Source organism: Mirounga leonina, unplaced genomic scaffold (assembly GCF_011800145.1).
Source record: "Mirounga leonina isolate KUSES-001 unplaced genomic scaffold, KU_Mleo_1.0 Mir_173, whole genome shotgun sequence".
NCBI lineage: Eukaryota > Metazoa > Chordata > Mammalia > Carnivora > Phocidae > Mirounga > Mirounga leonina.
Genome location: NW_023270447.1, coordinates 12,831,846 through 12,852,447, shown reverse-complemented (window position 1 = coordinate 12,852,447; position 20,602 = coordinate 12,831,846). Strand labels below are relative to the sequence as shown.

The 20,602-nt window shown below is 32.3% G+C and overlaps 1 protein-coding gene across 2 annotated transcripts in view; it reads right to left on the bottom strand.

Moving 5' to 3' along the window:
* Positions 1 to 20,602, bottom strand: part of DPYD (dihydropyrimidine dehydrogenase) — an 802,992-nt gene that overhangs the window by 695,223 nt on the left and 87,167 nt on the right. For both annotated transcript variants that reach the window (XM_035017962.1, XM_035017963.1), the window contains exon 3: positions 7,852 to 7,934. In XM_035017962.1, coding sequence (XP_034873853.1) covers positions 7,852 to 7,934 — 83 coding nt within the window. The remainder of the gene's footprint in view (positions 1 to 7,851; positions 7,935 to 20,602) is intronic.

Here is a 20,602-nt window from a genome sequence, read left to right as displayed (position 1 = left end):
AGAGAAGTGAAATTAAAGATGTACTTTTTAGACTAACATGTCTAGAAGAGAATAAGTGGAAAATACCACTTTTAAATGTCTCTGAATCTCTCCTTAAGACCTGAGTCTTTAATGAAAAGTTTAGATTGTTATTTGTATTTCTTCCACCTCTCGAAGTCTAATGAGTCTAAAGTAAAGAAACAAGCACATTAAAGCAATGTTAACCTTTTGACTTAAATAATATTTAGAATGTGGTTGTATCTCTTAAAACTATTTTCCAAGCCTATATAGTTATACTTTGTTTAACTCTGTATAAAATGGCTGTGTTTATGGCACACCTACAATTACTATTACACACACCAGAAAAAAAGCCAGAAACATAAACTGTGCAACTCAACATCACCATCTAGTGACAGAATTCCTAACACGTGACGAAGCCAAAGAAAAAGGAGGAATAAATTTCATGTATGTCCTGGAAGTTCATCTCCATAATAATAATCTAAATATAACAGGTGTCACTGAATGGGTTTGGTTGGCTCTGCAATTAAAATACTAATCCCTGATTAGCAATGTTCATATTCCAAAAATGTAATTTATATTCTTGCCATAGAAGTATAACCATAAATCTGACCAATCTATATTTTTATGTATTAATTTACATCATTGTCTAAAACTTTCATATCACATATTTACTTTTTGTTCTTAATGAACTATATGTACCATTTCTTTTTCAGATTTTGACACTCCCTTTTCTCAAGTTATTCAATTGAATTACCTTCCAATTTCATATATGTACTAAACATATCCCACTATTGCCTCTGGAACTGAAAGGGGGACAGAGAGACATAATGTTAAAAAGGTTCCACGTTAACCCTTGATGTTTAGAATTTATTACAGGGTCTAAGACAGGTGCAAAATATGATAATACAGAAATCAAATCACTTTGGCATGATAAGAAGGTTGAACTGGTAGCGATAAGGAGAAAATATGACGAAAAGAAGTTGTGAATTTTACCTCTAAATTCACTAGTATCTTACAGTAAAGATTTACCCCAGAGATCCATTTTTTCCTGTCTTTAAAATGTTTTTTTCTTATGTCATCATGTTTAGAAATCCTGTACAATATTTCTACACAGCTATGGAACTATAGTAAACTCTGTGTAAGCTAGACAAGAAATATTCCCTCTGGTATTCTACATTCTAAGGCTACACTGAAGTTTTCCAGTCAATTCCATTATGTGTGACATATGTAAATTCTTTTAAATAATCACTATAACACCATTAAATGCTTACTAATGTTTCATAAATTACAAAGCATCTTCTCCTACATTATTGTTGTTTTTCATATCAATTCTATTAAGTTTTTGATCCTAGTTTACAAAAAAGTAAGACTAAAAAAGATTAATTTATCTAAAATCACAGTTGGAGTCTAAAATCTGATTTTTACCACTTATCCTAGTATTCATACTTTATTCTTTCCATTTCTCCATTTCTTACTTCATTATTTTTCAAATCATTCATAATATGCTTCCATTACAGAAAATTTAGAACAGAAAATTATAAGCCTGAAAAAAGTATCTGTTCGCCCATCACCTAGATATCATAGCTATTTTACTATATTTTAATCTCATCTTCTTTCTCTGCATTCTTTATATTCAGTGGAGATAATGTTCTACATGCAATTTTGTTTCCTGGCATTTTTCAGTGAACATTTTAATGTGAGGATTCGTGTGTTACTAAAAAACACTGTGGTGAAGATCATTTTAATATCCAGATAGAATTAAATATGCCACAATTTACCATTATGTGTGTGTGTGTAAAATATCATACATGTTAAATATATATTTTCTAAATATATTTAAGTTTATCTATATATAAATATAAAATCATATGCATATATATAAATATAAGTCATATGTATTGCATATATAGTACTCGTCTCCTTATTTCCTTAATAGATGACTAGGTCCTATTCAATTTGTTTGCTGTTATATTCTAATAATTTCAGAAACAGATTCAGGTTGTCCATAATTTTTAAGTCTTCTGCATAATCTATTTCAGGAAGTTAAATTAATATGGAAAGGGTATGTTTGTTTTAAGGCTCTTCGTACCTATTGGTGCAATCCTTTCCTTAAATGCAGCAATCATTTCCACTCTTCTTGAGGTCTGAGAATGAGAAATGGGTGTCTTGCCATTCCATTGCTAGGGCTCAAAAATCTCCCCACTGAACTGCAGTAACGTCAGTAATCAAGAAATTAGTACACTTTTTATATAACTTACATTTTGTTGGCTGTTACAGTTGAATATTTTCAAAGATTTCTTAATCATACTTTGCCAATTATCCACTGAGCTCCTAATCTTTTTGAATCTCTTAAACACACAGCAGTATAGTACCCTGCTGTTGTCTTTTAATTTCATGATTTCTTTCCACATACAGAAGCTTTTTTAATGCAAAGCTTACTGATTTCTTCAGTTACTTTTTAGCTTATCATCTCTTTCCCTATCCAAACCTCAAAAAAAAAAAAAAAAAAGTCACTTCCATATCTAGTGGACTTTGGCTGTTTCATTTATTTCATTTAGCTCTTTAATATACATGAAACATCCTTTAGCATCTGTGAGATGAAAATATAAAGTGATTTCTTTTTTCCAAATAACAAAACAACCGCCTCTTATACCACCTATTGAGTGATTCAACATGTCCTCGATGATTTGGGATACCTTAAAATATAATAAATTCAAGGATCATCCATTGCAACCACCAACCATTATGGGTAATACATAGAAAACCTCAGAAGTTTCCATCTTTATTTAAATCTGACCACATTACTAAATTCTTTTATTAATTCCTAGAGCATTATTGTTTTTAATACTCCTAGAGAATAATAGTCACTTACCTCCTCCATATCATGTCATTGTTGTTAATTTTGGTTTTACAACCATTACTGTGTTACAAATCTACCTTTTACTCTTCATTTTTTGAGAAAGCCAGTGTATGATGTATATGTGTGATGTGTGTGAACATGGTTTGGCCTTACCCTAGCCACTCACTCCACTGATGAGAATCCCATTAGTGACAGATGGATGAATGTCATGTTAGCAACTCAAACATATCCCTGTAGGGTGATGCTGTCCAAATCACAGCCTCTAACTGCATACAACTATTTACATTTAGATTAATAAAAGTTAAATAAAATCAAATATTCAGTTCTTCAGTGACAGTAGCCATAATTAAGGTGCCTAGTAGCCATGGGTGGCCAGTGGCAATCATGCTAAAAAAACACATAGAATATTTCTACTAAAGACAGTTCTACTCCAGTTCACAGAAAGTTCTACTGGGCACTACTGCTCTAGATATCTCCAGGAGCCACAGAACACTGCCCAGGAATGCCACCCACCCTTTTCTTCTCAGGCACACCATTTTACAGTTCCAGCTTACTCTGTTGGAGAAAGTTATTTATAATTTTTAAATCTCAAAATATGTTTCTTTGTGACACACATTTTCCTAAGCCCAATATTTTCTTAGGCATCTGGTTAACTCTCCTCCTTTCTGATTTGATGTCCTATTCTTGGAAATCACATCCTTTCCTATGGCTACATAAATCAAAATACTTAACAAGTCCCAAATGTGCAGATCAACCCCCAGTATTTTTCCTGAGTTGTAGAATTATATTTTTCCTCTTCTTATTGCAAATTTACATATGAGTTTGCCGTAGCTATCTCAAATTGATCTGAAAACCTACTCTTCCTTAATCCTTTTTTTCTCTCCCTATATTAATGTATATCCAAATATTCAAAATAAAAACATTTGACTTCCCTTACTGATTCTCCTTCTTATCTTTATCTTTATCAAGAATTCAACAAATAATTATTGAGCACCTACTATATGCTAATACTACAGTGAGGCTAAGAATACAAACAAGGGCAAAATAGCAATCCTCCTACTCTCATGGAATCTACTATCTAGTTGGGCACACAAATAAGTTAGAATTTATTCAAAAAGGGTAAGGATACTTTAAAAGGTTTTAAACAGAGTAGCACAGATTAAATCAGGGTTATGAATTACTGAAGCTAAGCCACAAAGTCTCATCAGATCTACCTTCTAAATATTTCTATATTTCTCAACCATATGCCCCTGCTTTGTAGATCTCAACACCCTTCCACCTTTATCTTAATGAGGTCACTGATTTCTCTAGGTCTCTCATCCTCTCCATGGCACCCTCTGCTGCAAAAACAAACTTTTTAATTATTTTTTTCCCATTCTAGGATTAGCTAAAACCTGTTCAGATATGTTTTTTCAGCCAGTACATTCCAGAGTAGGTTGTAGCCCCTTGTGTTTTAAGATAGCTGGCTACAAGTCTTCATATCTGGGATCAGAGGGAAGCACAGGAGGGGTCTAAAAATGATTCATGAGCTGGGATACTGAGAAAAGGATATGTTCAAGACTGCATGGCAAAGACTGGCCATGAAGAGATATTGGATGAGACGAAAGAGAATTGAGCAAGAACAGAATCCTCTTTCCTATTCTACATTCATAAAAATAGTAGAACTTTAATAAACAGGGAGGGATATCCAACTTGGTGACAGTGCCCAAACACAGCACTCAGAAAATGTCCATCTTCAGATTCAGTCCACTTCTGTTCTAGCTTCTCCAGGCTAGACATGCTTAAGACAAGAACACCACTGTGGGTGTCCGGAGCCACCCAAGGGCTTCTACAGAGGCTAAGCTTCTGAGAGAAAAGAATGTTCCCATAGCTGAGCTAGGCCATGTCCATGGACCAAAAAAAGCTACCATAGAATTTTGGAAACCAAAGAAAGGACTAAAGACTGGGGCCTTGAGTCTTTACATCAAGCATTTGATTTTTATACCTGTCTCCTCCACTAGACTATAGCTCCTTGAGGGCAGGAACTGTCTCTTACTCATTTCTATATTCCCATCACCTGGTATATTACAAAAGCCCAATAAATATTTATTAAATAAATGAAAGACTGTATCTATCCCTACACTGTAACTTCTTCCCCATTAGAATTCTACAAAATTCCAATTTTTATATTTAATCCTGTTACTCCACTTCCTTAAAAACATGACTTCCTGAAATAATTGACATTCTTTATCATGGCAAGCTAGTTCTAGGTAACTGGCCTCCAGAATATGGTAACGAACACATTTCCAGTCAGCCTCCTAAGGTCAGCCCCAATGCTGAGGTTTTCAGCAAATTATTCATATCTGTTTCCCACTGCCCCTTCTAGCACCCTGAGCTTCTGAATTGCTCCCATCATCTTTGCCAACTTTATACTGCTTCATTTCCACCCAAGGATTCTTGACATATAAGGAGAGATGTTACTGATTCAAACATTCTGCCTATGTAAGTTTTATGGGGAAACATATGTTCAAAAGAGCTTGAAAAAAATGTGCTTTACATCAGCTGCTAACTGTTCCCAAACATACACCTTGCACCTGCAGGCCTCTAGGACTGCTCAACTCTATTCCCTCTACCTGCAAAACTGGCCATCTTATTGGCCTACATCAAATTTCTTACCCTCTCCATAGTTTTCTTTGGTCCAGACACCCTTCATATAAGGCAAAAATTGATCACTGATGAGGGAACAACTAATTTTTGCCCTTTTATGCATTCTCCTCTTAGTCACAGAGCATCACGACTTTTTTCCCATGCTTCTATAATCTCACATATAAAAGAATGAGCTCCTGCTACATTCCGTAAAGGTGAAAAACAAAAGTGGCAGGCCCATAGTACACTAAATTGTTGAATACTTTGGTTACTAAATTATTTGAGTGAATCTAAATTTTAGTGAATCTAAACACTGTGAATATGTGTGTATGTGTAAAAAATGCAGCTTATGTAAACAAAGTACATTATACAGCCATATAATTAAAAGCTGATTTAAATTATCTAGAATACTGCTTTATCTGATAGCATGAGTGACTGACAGGTTACTCCAACCACGTTATACTTATTTTTCTTATTAGTTCACCTCTATGTGTTAAAAAGCAGAATATCCTGGTGTTTTCTAAAATGGAAAGTATTACAAATTTGGCAGAATAATCTCTTCATACACAGTTCTCCCATAACTCAGTTTAGTTTTCCTTGATAACAAATTTTCTATACTAATTACATGTCCTTTCCTTGTTCATTATATTTCCCTCAGTCACATCCATTTTCATTCACATTGCCCCTTTGTAATTCCTTCTATGTTTTAGGCCTTCACTTCTTTTATTCAAAGCTTCAGAGCTGGCATTCTCTTTGTCTTCCTGTGTGTCTGTGTGTTTACTTCAAACTGAATAGATACAAAAACTACAGAGAATAACTGTAGTTTTCTAGATAAATATTAGTGTGCACACTTAATATATTCAAAATTATTGTAATAAGCATGTACAAAAATGATGTCTTCAACTTACAACTGTGGTAGTTTTAGATACAGGATAAAGACTATATTGAAAAACAGGAGTTCATTCATAAATTCTGCACTGGCTTTCTCCACAATACATTTTATACCTTATTTTTAATTTATTACTATTTTTTAAAAACTAACTTTCTGTGAATGTCTGATTGCATTTTATAGGTGCTAAGTCTCTATTGCATACTCAGTTCTATTTTTCCCTCTTTTTTTATTAGTGGAGATGTTAACAATAAAATAGGCTCACTTGCTCCAGCTGGTAATTTCTCAGTACTAGTAATATATTATTCCTCTTTTTGTGACATCATAATCGTCTATACAGAAGTACCATGTATCTTTGTGTAGAAGCTACTGTTCCCATTAAATTTAATTACCTCCCCCTGTGGTTTTAAATAGAAGTGGCTTCAATATGAGGGCAGCTTCTATTAAATTTAATTACTTTCCCCTGCTGCTTGCATGGTAAAAGGAAGGTTACTAAATGAGAGCAGCTTCTAAACTAAAGTATATGGTAACTGCGTGCTAGCAATAACAAAATTGTACCCAAGTCACCCTTCTAGGAAGCCTCATAGGTTTATACTTTCTCTTATTTTTAAATTATTTTTAACCTTAAGATGCTTAAAAAAAAAATAACATTGATAGAAGGATATATATTTTAAAAACCAATTGTAGTTTCATAGGCTAAAGAGAGGTAAATATACTATTTCTGTACAAATATATTAGAAATTATCTCACTGAAATGTTCAGCTCAAAACTTTTAAAATCAATCTCATTTGTTGTTTTCTAGCTCTAAGGGTGATGAGTTTTATTTCTCACACATTTTTAATGTCTAGTAAAAGATGGGTTTAAAGACGGCTTCCTAAAAGTTATTAAAAAGGTATCAAGTTTGGGGAGATTTCAGAGAAATATTTAGAAATAGTAATGTTAAGAAGCGAAAAAAGAAAAAAAAAACATCAATCTCGTTATATTTAAAAAAAGTTAATCCATACGCTCTATAAAAGTGTGAAAATGTAAATCAGTTTAAAAACACTGATATAATCCTATAAAATCTAACAGAATATGAAATTTTAAGTACCTCTTTTTAAATTAAATATTAATTAGGAGAAAATACTACTCAGTTTAACCACGATTGTACTGTTTATTTTTTTTTATATTCAGGCAGAATTTAGATGAACAATATTTCCATTCAATCACACAGTTTAGTATAAATATAAAACAAGACACCCCTTAAGCATTTTAAGTAACAAATTAAACATTTACATTTTTTACTGTGCACTGAGGCTTAACATTTATGCAGCTTCAAAACCAAAGTACAGCCTCAAGGGAAGTCTCTCCACTGACAAATTAATACCTTAGAGAACAGAGCTGAATGGTGGCAATGAACTCATTTGTTCCCCCAATAATGAAGAATGACTTTTTCTTTACCACATCTGTGACTGTTGCTATGGTGACCCAGACTTACCTCATTGCTTCTCGGAGAGCTCCTCGCTCACTAAGAGTCGTGTGCTTGATGTCATCAAAATTATTCTCCAGCTTCTCGCATTTCTGCAACATATTAAAAAAAACGCATTAATCCTCCAACATCCTGAGATAAAATTATATCTATGCAATTATGTAAAAATATAATTGATTATATTGATTATGGACTCATGAAAAATATGCACACCACTTTAATTGGGTAGGATTCATTAAAATTGACAGTATGAATTCAACAGTAACAAAATAAAAATGTCCTATGATACAGCTATCACAGAAGTCTTATTAATTTTTAAAATGGGGTAAATACAATAAATTAATTTTATACAAAATTAGTACAACTGCTAAAGCTTTGAAAAGGTTTCAAAATTAGTTCTCTAAAATAATCTCAAGTATATGAAAACCAATTTGAAATCAAAAGAGAAAGTCAATAAAAGTAAGTTTCAAATCATAATAAACTATATGGGATAAATAACTAGTTCTAAAAAAATTAACAGTTACTGACATGGAAAGATACAGCCCAGGTATAATTCTAAAAGTTCCAACATTTGCAACCAAAATTTGAGAATAAGATCTTTAAATAACAATTGTATATATGATATTTATAAATATATGTATACAGATATGTTTAAAAATAAATATATATTTTATATATAGATATGTTTAAAAATAAGTAAGTTCAATTCTTAAAATTCAGTGGCATTATATCAGGTTCTTAGCATTACTGGACTGAATTTTCTAACAGTTTTTATCTTTTTTTTTAAATTACACTCTTAACTATATTTTTACATGTAAAATTAACTTAATCTTACATGATCCTAATAAGTTTTAAGAATATAATGTAGTATAGAATTAAATTTTAAACTAAAAATGTACCCATGAATCTTTTGGCGTATTAGATTTTATATAGAATTTAGGAGTGTTTAGGTAATAAAATAATTAGATTTAGCTTTTAGCTAATTTAACAAACAAAAACTTTAAATATGAATGTGTTCCTTCCATTGTAAATTATAACTAAGTATGGTGATTTTAGAAAATTACAGAATTTAGATTAATAATTTCTAACATAAAAAAATAATTTATTTAAAACCTATTGAGATATATAGACCACTATTTTTATCTTGATTTTTTTTAAATCAGCCAAATTAGGGCAAAGATCCTTTTTAACACACAGTTAATATGTTTTTACACTGAAAATCACCAAATATCATATCTAAAACAATTTGAATTCTGAATAACAGTCCTATTTTGGATATATAAATTGCAAATATCCTTTCCTGCTTTATGTCTTATCTTTTCACTTTTTTAGTAGTGTCTTTTCATAAAGAAAATTAATTTTTAATGGGGTCCAATTTGTTATCACTAAATTTATGGTTAATAGTTATTGCCTTTTGTGTCCTTTTTAAGAAATCTTTGACTTCTTCAAGGTTATGAATATATTTTCCTATATTTTTTTCATAAAACTTTATTATTTTATATTTCACATTTAGATGTTCAATCCTCTGGGATTGATATTTGTATATGATGTGAGACAGGTAATCAATTAAATCAATACTAATTATTGAAAGGACCATTTCCCCACTGTAAGTAATCTTTTCCATAAAGTAAGTCACAGTATACATGTGGTCTGTTTCTGGGGTCCATTATGAACCACTACTCAATTTCCTATACTTAGGCTGGTTTCACACTATTTTGATTACTTATACCTATAATAAATAAAGAACTCTTACAAATAAATATTAAAAAGACAAATAGCTCAATAAAAAATAGGGCAAAAGACATATAAACACTATATAAAAGAGAATATCCAAAATTACTAATTAAAAACAAACACACTCAACATCACTAGTCATGAGAAAGATGCAAATTTAAACAAAGGGATTATCATTACACACTGTGAAAATGACTAAAATGTAGATCATACAAACTGCTTTTTTAGTACAGAAAGCAAGTGAAGTACTAGCCAATAGAACTGTAAACTGTTACAACCACTTCGTAAAGCTTTTTGAAGTTCTTTCAAAAGCTGAACTTATGCTTAGGAATATATCCAGAACAAATTTATAAAATGTTCACCTAAATTCATGTACAAAAAATGTTAAAAGTAACATTATTCAAGATAGCCCAAAACTAGAAACAAATCAAATGCAGTAATATGATGGTAAGCTATATAGCAATAAGAATGAACACACTATAGCTAAATGGAGTGGCACAGATAGATTTCAAATACATAATATTGAGCAAAAGATGTGACACACAAAAGAAAAAGAACACACAACAAAATTATTCCACTTATACAAAGTTCAAAAATAGACAAAGATACAATGTAATCCAAAAATGAAAAAAAAAACATTTATATGAGAATAAAAAATAATAAATATTTCTGAGTAAGCTAAAGAAAAGAAGCATATGACCTGTGCACTGAAAAGCACAACACATCAAGAAAAAAATTAAAAGACAAAAATAAATGGAAGGACATCCCATGTTCATGGATTAGAAGATTTAATATTGTTAAGATGGTGCTATTCCCTAAATTGATCTAAAGATTCAATGAATTCCTGTCAAATCCCAGCTGACATTTTGTTGCAGATTTTGACAAGCTGATCTTAAGATTCATACAAAAACACAAGGGACCAGAATAGTCAAAACATTCTTAAAAACAGAAGTGCAAAGTAGAAGGACTCATACAGGAATTCCTGATATTAAAACTGACTCTAAAACTAAAGTAATCAAGACATTGTGGTACTGGTGTAAGAATGGAAATGTAGGGCAACATACACCCACATAAATATTTGTATACAAAGGTTCATAGCAGCATTATTTATAACAGACAAAAAATAGTAAAAAATTCAAAACTCAAAAAGTCAATAAAATGATAAATGTAGTGTAATGATGTAACAGAATATTATTTGGCCATAAAAAAGTAAGTTCTGACACATGCTACAACATAAATGAGCCTTAAAAATATTATGCTAAGTGAAAAAGCCAGATACAAAAGGCCACACTGTATAATGCCATTTCTATAAAACGTTCAGTATAGGGACATCCACAGAGACAGTAAGGAGGTTAGTGGTTGCCAAAGACTGAAGAAAGTGGAGGAATGAGTGCTAATGGTAATGAGGTTTCTTTGGGGGGAGTTAAAGTGTTCTGGAATTAGTGGTGATAGATGTACAACTCTGTGACTATACTAAAAACTACTGAATTATACACTTTAAAAGAGTGAACTTGGGCGCCTGGGTGGCTCAGTTGGTTAAAAGAGTGAACTTTATGGTATGTAAATATATCTCAGTGAAGCTATTGTTTTAAAAATAGGCAAAACTAATCAAGATAGTGACTACAGGTGACACAAGAGGGTCTTCTACAGCACTGTTTATCTCATTTTGTGACAATTCATGGAACTGAGCACTAATGCTCTATTTTTCCATATGTAATTATAATGCAATAAAAACTTTTTAGAAGAGAGTTTGAATTCTGGTTAGGAGATCATAATGCAATCATATATCATTATAATTAGAATGTAAAAATGCATATAAAGAAGTTCAAAGTATCTGACAGTAAATATTAGCTATCTACTAATAATCATCGAATAACACTTTATTGTTTATTAAAATTCTGTATGAAAGAACCAATTCCTATAACAAAGTCTAACTTATCCTTACTGAAATGACATAGTAATTCAGATTACCAGAGAATGTTGAATAAACAAGGGCACTTCTTTAAACTTACAGTTTTCAATATTTTCTGAAGTTTCAGTTGTGGGTTTATATTTCTTTTGATTTCAAAATATTTCATAAATAAATGAAACTTAAAGTTTTTGGAAATATCTGTACATTTTATGTTGACTACACTGCTTTAATATAATACAATAAAATAAATGCTAGCTATAAAAGAAACTTAAATAAAAACAGGACTGTTTCAGTATTTCTTAATTTTTCTATTAAATATGCACTGTATTAAATGAATTTCTTCCTCTAATTGTTTGCCACTGAGTTCATGAGAGTTTCCATATTTCAAATTATCTAGGAAGTTTCTTTAATTTTTATTTATTTTTTAATTATAATTTTTTTATTATGTCATGTTAGTCACCATACAGTACATCATTAGCTTTTCATGCAGTGTTCCATGACTCATTGTTTGCATATAACACCCAGTGTTCTATGCAATATATGCCCTCCTTAATACCCATCACCATGCTCACCCATCCCCCACCCCCCTCTAAAACCCTCATTTTGATTCCTGGAAGTTTCTAATCATCAGTTAGTTTTCTTTACTTCTGCATACCCAAGGAGAAATATAAGAATGAACACAAAGAAATAAAAAAATAAAGCCGTGTGATAAATTCAGTTACATCCATTTGCTACATACAACCTACAACATAGCTTACTGTTAACAACCGCTACTCAAATAATGCCTTTTGGAGTAACTGAATACCTAAAAAGACCCAAACACAACTACTAGGTATATGATATTTGGAATGTACTATTTTTAAACCTTCATATAATTAAACTTAATGATATATGACTAATATCTATCCATAATTCTAAACACATCTCACAATGCAATTTTTAAAGTTGCATGATATTCCAGTACCTCCATGTGCTGTTATTTATTTAGCCGATTTCTTTTTGATTTGATTTGCTAATAATACTATAAACATAGGACAGGAATAGATGTTTGAAAATTAATTAAAAGCTTAAAAATATTTTAAAAAGAAAAATAAATGTTCATTGACTGAGATTATTCCCAGGTAACTCAAATAGTTTTCACCTAAAATGCACCCCAAGTATGTGACTATGGTATTCTGTGGTAGAGTCAATACTCAAATTCAAGGTTTCTGATTCTAATTTCAATCACCCCCCAATTTAACCATTTATAGAAAACAACATATATTTTCTCTTTGGTCATATAATTTTACTTACTTTCCTCTGTAGCTAGGTTTGCCAAAAATCAACCCAACTCCATCAATTTAGATGAATTACTGCTAAAAAGAAATGTTTAACTCTTAAAGCGGGAGGTTTCATAACCCTTTTTTTTTTTTCAAATTTACTTGATTTTAGATATGGAAAACAGCACTTATCTTTATTCGATGCTTCTCCACAGATGGTTTATAAATCAGATGTGAAAATAGCTATTTCTATTTAATTGCTGTGGGCATATTTGTAACAAATCTCTAATTTTAAATATATAGACACACACACACACACACGTATATATACACATACATGTTTTTGCCAAATGGAGTCATTTCATAGAAATAAATCTGTCCCCTGACAGGATATTTTTGTTTTGTATGGTTGAAAATCTTCTAAACCTTGCATTTACCAATAGGGATTAACAAAATCAAACACTATATCCGAATCTCTTTATTTAAAAACAAATGTTTTGAATTATGTTACTGTCTTTAAGACCCACAGTGCTATAGGAAATGTGAGATTTAATTGTTAAAACTGATGGAAGGGCCTGGTAATTGCACTAATGTAATTAAAAGAACTTTAAGATCTCAGTTTAGCCATTTAATGTTACTCCCTAGACTAGAGCAATAATGCTCATGGCAAAAGAAAGTCACAGATAACAAATATTTAAGGCAGCCCACTCCAACAGTGTGACAGTAGCTTAGAATCAAAAGCAAACACAGATGAAGTCCACAAAAGCCTCTTGTCATCCCAGTATCCACGTCTGAAGTTCCCTGGGAAAAGCTGTGTAATAAAATGCAATAAATAAAAATAAAAAATAAGCTTTTATTATTTCTTACAATTTATAAATCCTTCCAAAAAAATGAATGTTAATCTGATCGATTTTTGGAAAAGGTCATTTTACAGTAAAATCTATGTGTAGATAACCTTTAAAAAACAGAATTCTTAAGGAAATTTTTACTTTTTCAGATTTATATTTTTAAAAATACATGTTTTTGGAGTCTCACACACAACAAATGCATTTGCCTCCTTTTCTATGCCGTGAATTGAGAACATAAAGAAAAAAATTTTGTGTTTGTCTTTTAACCCTGAAATCCTTTGTGACCTCTCTCCTCTTCATAAAGTAGTTTTAAACTTTATCTTGGCCTCCTCCGTTGGAGAAAAACAAGCTCATGAAAGATACTTTAAAAGAAACAAAATTATTGGATTTTGAGTTCTTAAAGGCTCATCCCTAGCATAAACCATAGAGTTGAAAGACTATTTGACTATCTAGTTTTTCTGGCCAAAGGGATAGGAAATGAAAACATTCTCTTGAGGCAGAAGAAAGAGGAAAGTTGGACAGGGGGCCTGAAGTGGCCCCGTGAAGCTCACTGTGGCTCTAGGAATTTAGGACAAGTTCTCAGAGTACAAAGAGAAAGTAGTTCAGAGCATCTATAGGTATTTCTTCATTTTAATGATAAAAAGGCTTAACTTCAGTAGTGATTTTATCTGGAAGTATTTAAAATTACATACTTTGCCATAGGTGGAATGGGAACCCAAAATGAGTATCACGTTGCCTAAAAGAAAAGGAAAGAAGTCTCCATGTTTCACACTCCCTGAGCCTGCACAAAGCTTATTGTGCCAAACAGAATGAGAAAGGAGGAAGGAAGGAAGGAAAGAAGGAAGGAAGGAAGGAAGGAAGGCCCTGTAAGCATTTAATGGTCTGTTACCTTCCCCAAAAATACTTCTGTGTCCTGAAATGGAAATCAAATCCAGTATTTTTTTTCAAGAACAATATTTCAAAGAAGAGATATGAGTTTAAGTCTAATTGACTGCAAACAAATGTTATTCTTTTACCATAATGAGAGAAACATCTCAAGTAGCTAACACCTTTATCTCCTCATCCTATCCATAAATAAAATCAAACATCAGATCCATTGGGTGAGAGGCAAACAGACTTACTGTTTTATTTACTATCAATAACGTTTCCCTAACATTAAGGACAACTATAAGTTAAGTGGAGCCAACGTCCAATCAAAGTCTAGTCTCAGCCTAGTTCACATAAGTATGAATCTGAGAAAAATTATAAACTTATTTTCATGCAACAGATACTTAATATTTGTTCATTCTAGGGGATTCTATATTGTAGTGTAGGACTATCCCAGAAGACAATTTCAGGCGTAAGAAAGACATAGGGAACTTAATTTCCAGGATATAAAAAAACTTCCAAACAATTCTAAAAAATTACCTTGTCCATGGTGATGACTTGCATTTCCTACTTCTTAAGTGCTTAATAATTTCCTTTGATCAAGGTAATTGCAACCACCATAGCAGATTGCAGGGTGGTACATGTATTTTATAGGAAAGAAAGAAGGGAAAGGCAGAGGGTAAATAAAAAGGAAAAGGGAACACACAGAGAGAATGAATAAACAAACTACTCCTCAGATTAGCAAGCACAAGAACAAGAAAAATAAGTGGTTAGTAATAAAAGACTGGAACAAGAAGCAGACTACTAGCCTACAACTATGGAACAAGCAAGTGGGAACTCACAATAAAAATGGAAAGACATTGGGCGCCTGGGTGGCTCAGTTGGTTAAGCGACTGCCTTCCGCTCAGGTCATGATCCTGGAGTCCCAGGATCGGGTCCCGCATCGGGCTCCCTGCTCAGCGGGGAGTCTGCTTCTCCCTCTGACCCTCTTCCCTCTCATGCTCTCTCTATCTCATTCTCTCATTTTACAGTAAAATCTATGTGTAGATAACCTTTAAAAAACAGAATTCTGTTTTTTAAATAAATAAATAAATAAAAATCTTTAAATAAATAAATAAATATCTTTAAAAAATAAATAAATAAAAATCTTTAGAAAATAAATAAATAAAAATCTTTAAAAAAAAAAAAATGGAAAGACATGAAAGGTACTGGATTTAGTGCTGACCAGACATGCTATTTGCTACAGCAGGCAAAGGTTATCCCTACTTAACTAGTAGGAAACTGGAAATTCGTATCAGCAACCATGGTAAACTTTATAGTTTTTTGGCATATAAAGTTGAATTATGGTAAACTAGCAAACACTGAGGGCTTTCTCCGTGTTAGACACTTTTCTAGGCGCTTTGCCCATATAATCTTCACAACAACATAGTTATCCATATTTTATAAATGAGGAAACAGGCACAGGGAGATGAAGATAACTTGCCCAAGATCATATAGCTGGTAAGGGATACAGAGACTTGAACCCAAGGAGTCTGTCCTCAGAGCCAGACTTAAATCCCTTAGAGACTACTTCAAAAAAGTAAACTGAATAAAATGAATATAATAAAGCTCTGAATAGATCCTCCCCTAGGTGTTGGTTGTTAAATTTAGATACTGGACTGGATGGATAATAATAGTTTACTAGTAAAGTGGGGCCTAAGTTCTTAAAGAATTCTTATTTCTGTCTAGACATGCTATACTTTACAATGTAGAAAAATAAGGAATCCAATATACACATGTTTAGGCCAAATTAATACCCATAAATATTTTTCATGCAACAGTCTTTATTTGGGTCTGTGACACCACTGTGACAAATATAATGAGCAATTAAATCCCCAAGTGCTCAGATTTTGGCAGCAATTAAAGTAGAAACTAGAAACTAAGCATCAAAAAGAACTGGTTTTGGTGGCCTTCTGCCAAATGAATTCCCACGGGTTGAAGGAAGGTCTAGAGTTTCAACTGTGATAGATTTTATAGTGTTTTATATCTCATCTGTGTTAAGGATTATATAAAAGTATAATAAAACAAACAAAGAGAATATCAATAGCAACATGGGAGTAAAATAATACACAAGGAGATCTCTGAATGCTAAAAAATTTAAATAGGATTACTGAATTATCTTTGCTTAAACTATACCAAACAATAAACAAATTCAACCAAATATCTACTGATTCATATGCTAGATGGAGCTGGAAATAAGCAAAAAATTTAGCAAATTATATTATTAAATTTAAAAAATCATATTATCATATGACTTAATTTCCATAGGACTGCATTTCCTTTATGATATAATCACAGTAACTAAAACTAAATAGTTGGATCTAAAATTTACATACTAACCTAAATTTTAAAAATTAGAACACTAAGTTTAATAAATGAAGAAACTTCTATATTATTAAGGTCACAGAGAGTTGATGGCATAGCTACTGAAATATAAGTCTTGGGACTACTAAATCATAAAAGCTCAAGTTAATCAATTAAATTTCAATTTAGAATAAATTCTTGAAAATTCTACTGTACATTAGGCATCATGCTAAGCACCAGGGATATAATGGTAAGTAAATCCCCCAACTTGATCACAATCTAGTGAGAAAACTGAGAAGACTGAGGAATTAATTCTCCTCGGAACAGATATGTCTTTAAGTTTACTACTTCTGAACATATCTTTGAAATGAGTCAAATTTTTCTAGATTAAGAAAAAACAAAGGCTAAGGTAGTAGAACTGGCTCATACTTCAGTGTCATTGCCTGCCTACTAGTTACTTTCCTCAGGCAGGATACTTAACTCAGTTTATTCGAAGTGAAATATACTTACTTCCTTCTAGGGCTGGAGGGACATCTCCATGCCCCTATTCAGCTGGAAGAAGTTACAGAAGATGAGACCTTCCACTCTCAGCAACCTTAAAGATTTAAGGATCAAAGTTGTTCAGGGGGCGGAAATGATGGGAGAAAAAGAACAAAGGCCAAACTTTGCTGCAACTCCTAGTCTCCAGGCAAGATTCCTGAGGCATATAGATTGTAACACTACATACAGCAACCTGAAGGACTTCCTTTAATGTTTTACCACTACAGCTTTGCTCTAGTTAGTGTTACTTTGCTCTGATAACCGCAAACATCTCTTCCCCCCACCACCACCCCAAAGATATATGCTAGCAATCATCCTTCAAACACATGGCCCACTGATACACATCTGAAGGGTTTCATGACTAATGTTTTACTAGACAATAGTAAATGACCTTTTCGTAACAGTAGCTAGTCCCTCAAGGTCCTAGAAGCATTGCTTCCAAATTCCTTGAGACTTATATTGTCCCCAACCCCCACTAACTAAAAAGTATATAATCAGTCACTCCTCACAATCCCAGTGCAGCTCTTTCTGCCCATGGGTCCTATTCCGATGCTATAATGAAAGAACTTTTTTGAACGGGGCTTAAAAAAAATGAGACAATATATGTAAATTACTTAATACATTGAATAGACGCTTTTAAATAAATGATGAAAGAAGAAGAAAAGAATAAAGAGAAGGAATATCTATTACCCACCATAATCCTAAGGGATCAGATTTTATAAAGTGAGGTAGAAAAATGTGCATTTTTCATGTTTTCCTTGCAATTCTCCTGAATAATAAAGTAAACTAAATACAGTCCTATGAAAAGATTTTCAACTTTTTGGTCTAAAGATACCTACAAGAATATAATAAAAATCATGATCCTTTCCCCTTAAAAAATTAAATATTCACACACACACACAAACACACACCCCATATGCTATATGCAATTTTAGTGAGTCACTGGATCCCCCAAAACCCATCTATGGCTCTATGTCTATGCTCACCAATGTCATTGCAATGCACCTAGATGACATAAAAATGAAAGTTACGTATGTAATTAGTTGCCTAAGTATCTTGAGAAGCAATTGGTACAATAACTGGCAAATTTCTATTGGAGTTTGATAATGACACTTAAGTGTAAGCTTTCAAAAGACTGATAAAGAATATGATGCAAAAGTCAATTCTCTTACCAAGGTAGAGATGAAAGCCAGTCATCACTTATTCATTCATTCAATTATTTACTTAGAATCTAATAGGTGCCAGATACTATGCTAGTCACTGGGGATACCAAGGTTAAAAACAAACAAAGAACCACTCCTCATTTTAAAAAAATGCAATTTCAATTCAATAAGGTAATTTTTATCAGGCATATATGTTCCATGTCAAGTGGGAGAATCATTGCTACATATTAATCATGCATTAGTGATCATTACAAATCTCAGATGGTTGGAAGCCTGCAACACACTATATTTTGAAGGACCCACAGGGAATTTTCACCAGGTGGGCACAAGTCTTTTGGAAGCAATTATAAACATATTTTCAAATCTGAAGAATTTAAATAGCATACTCCAAGCTACTACTACAACTCTAAGGTGATTTGACATTGATTAATTTAATGGTTTTCTTTAGACAGTAAGGTAAACCAGTGCATATGTTTCTTATGTAGTTAGAAATTCCTAAGGTCTAAGTTCATATAAAGAATGAGTAAATTAGGTGAACTAATTCTTCCAGTAAAATGTTGTATTTTAATTTTGGCACTCAACAAAACTAGCCCCACTGAAGCTGTTTATAAGTCAAGTAAGAAATGATGATAATATTCAGATTTTTAAAAATCCTAGATGAACATTCTAATACCAATATATAATTTCCAGTTCTAATCAAGAGATTCATATTTCAATAGATAATTACTTTTCCCTTCGGTATGTCTTAACTAGTCTAATCCTTTCAGGGAACATTAAGTCATAATCGTATTTAGCTAATGTCATTTCACTAATGGTGGCCAGCCTACAATCAGGCCCTGTCTAGGAGAATCTTCTTGAGTCACAGTGAAATGGAATATAATATAGTAGGAGAGGTAGGGGTTGTGGAGACAGGAAATCTGTTTTTAAGTTCTAGCTTTGCAATTAAATTGCTTATGTATTCTTAGGAAAATGCTTAACATCTCAATCTGCAAATACTCCCTCATGGAATAAAGTTATCAATGAAAGTGATAAGAGTAATGATACCCACTTAAAGTACTGTTGTGAGGATAAATTAAAAGAGATCATGTATGTGAAAATATATTCTAAACAAGAAATACATTTTAAATGGATAGAATAAATCTCATTTCCAGGTTCACAGTCTAAATCAAAATGTAGGGGCGCCTGGGTAGCTCAGTCGGTTAAGCATCTGCCTTCGGCTCAGGTCATGATCCCAGGGTCCTGAGATCGAGCCCCACACTGGGCTCTTGGCTCAGCGAGAAGCCTGCTTCTCCCTCTCCCACTCCCCCTGCTTGTGTTCTCTCTCTCTCTCGCTGTCTCACTCTGTCAAATAAATAAATAAAATCTTTAAAAAAAATCAAAATGTATTTTAGTTACATTTACTTTGAAATATATTAATATTTCAACTTTCATTCATGGTAAGAATTAAGTTATCTTTTAGTACTTTCCCAAGGTAAGCAAAAATAGAAACAGTCGTGCTGCAGAATTTTATCTGTTGATCATTAATTCTTTGTATCTAAGGAAGGTTAACAAAATTTGATTAAGGACTTTTTTTTTTTTAATTACCACACAGTTCTTTACATAATGCATGGTTATCTTTTGATCGAGTCTCACATGGTTTATAGGACAATCAAATGAAACACAGCATCATTCTTTCAACAAATATTATGGAGTAACTGTGTGCCAAATACTGCCAATCTCAAATCACACATATCACGTTAGTATTTGCTTTTTGGAAGATATTATTATTTACTTATACCCTTAATCTTGACAAGGGGAAGGCTTTCAAACAGCAATTTAAATAATGAAAATCTACTATTTCACCTTCAAGTTCTTTATGATCCGACCAATCTCATTTGCTACCAGGCTTCCTATGCTCAATTTGCCTTTGTCACAGTGCTGCTTCTTCTACAAACACACACACACAAAAAAAAAAAAGAAGAAGAAGAAGAAAGGAAGAAAGGAAGAAAAAGAAAGAAAGAAAGAAAGAAAGAAAGAAAGAAAGAAAGAAAGAAAGAAAGAAGAAAGAAAAGAAAGAAAGAAAGAAAGAAAGAAAGAAAGAAAGAAAGAAAGAAA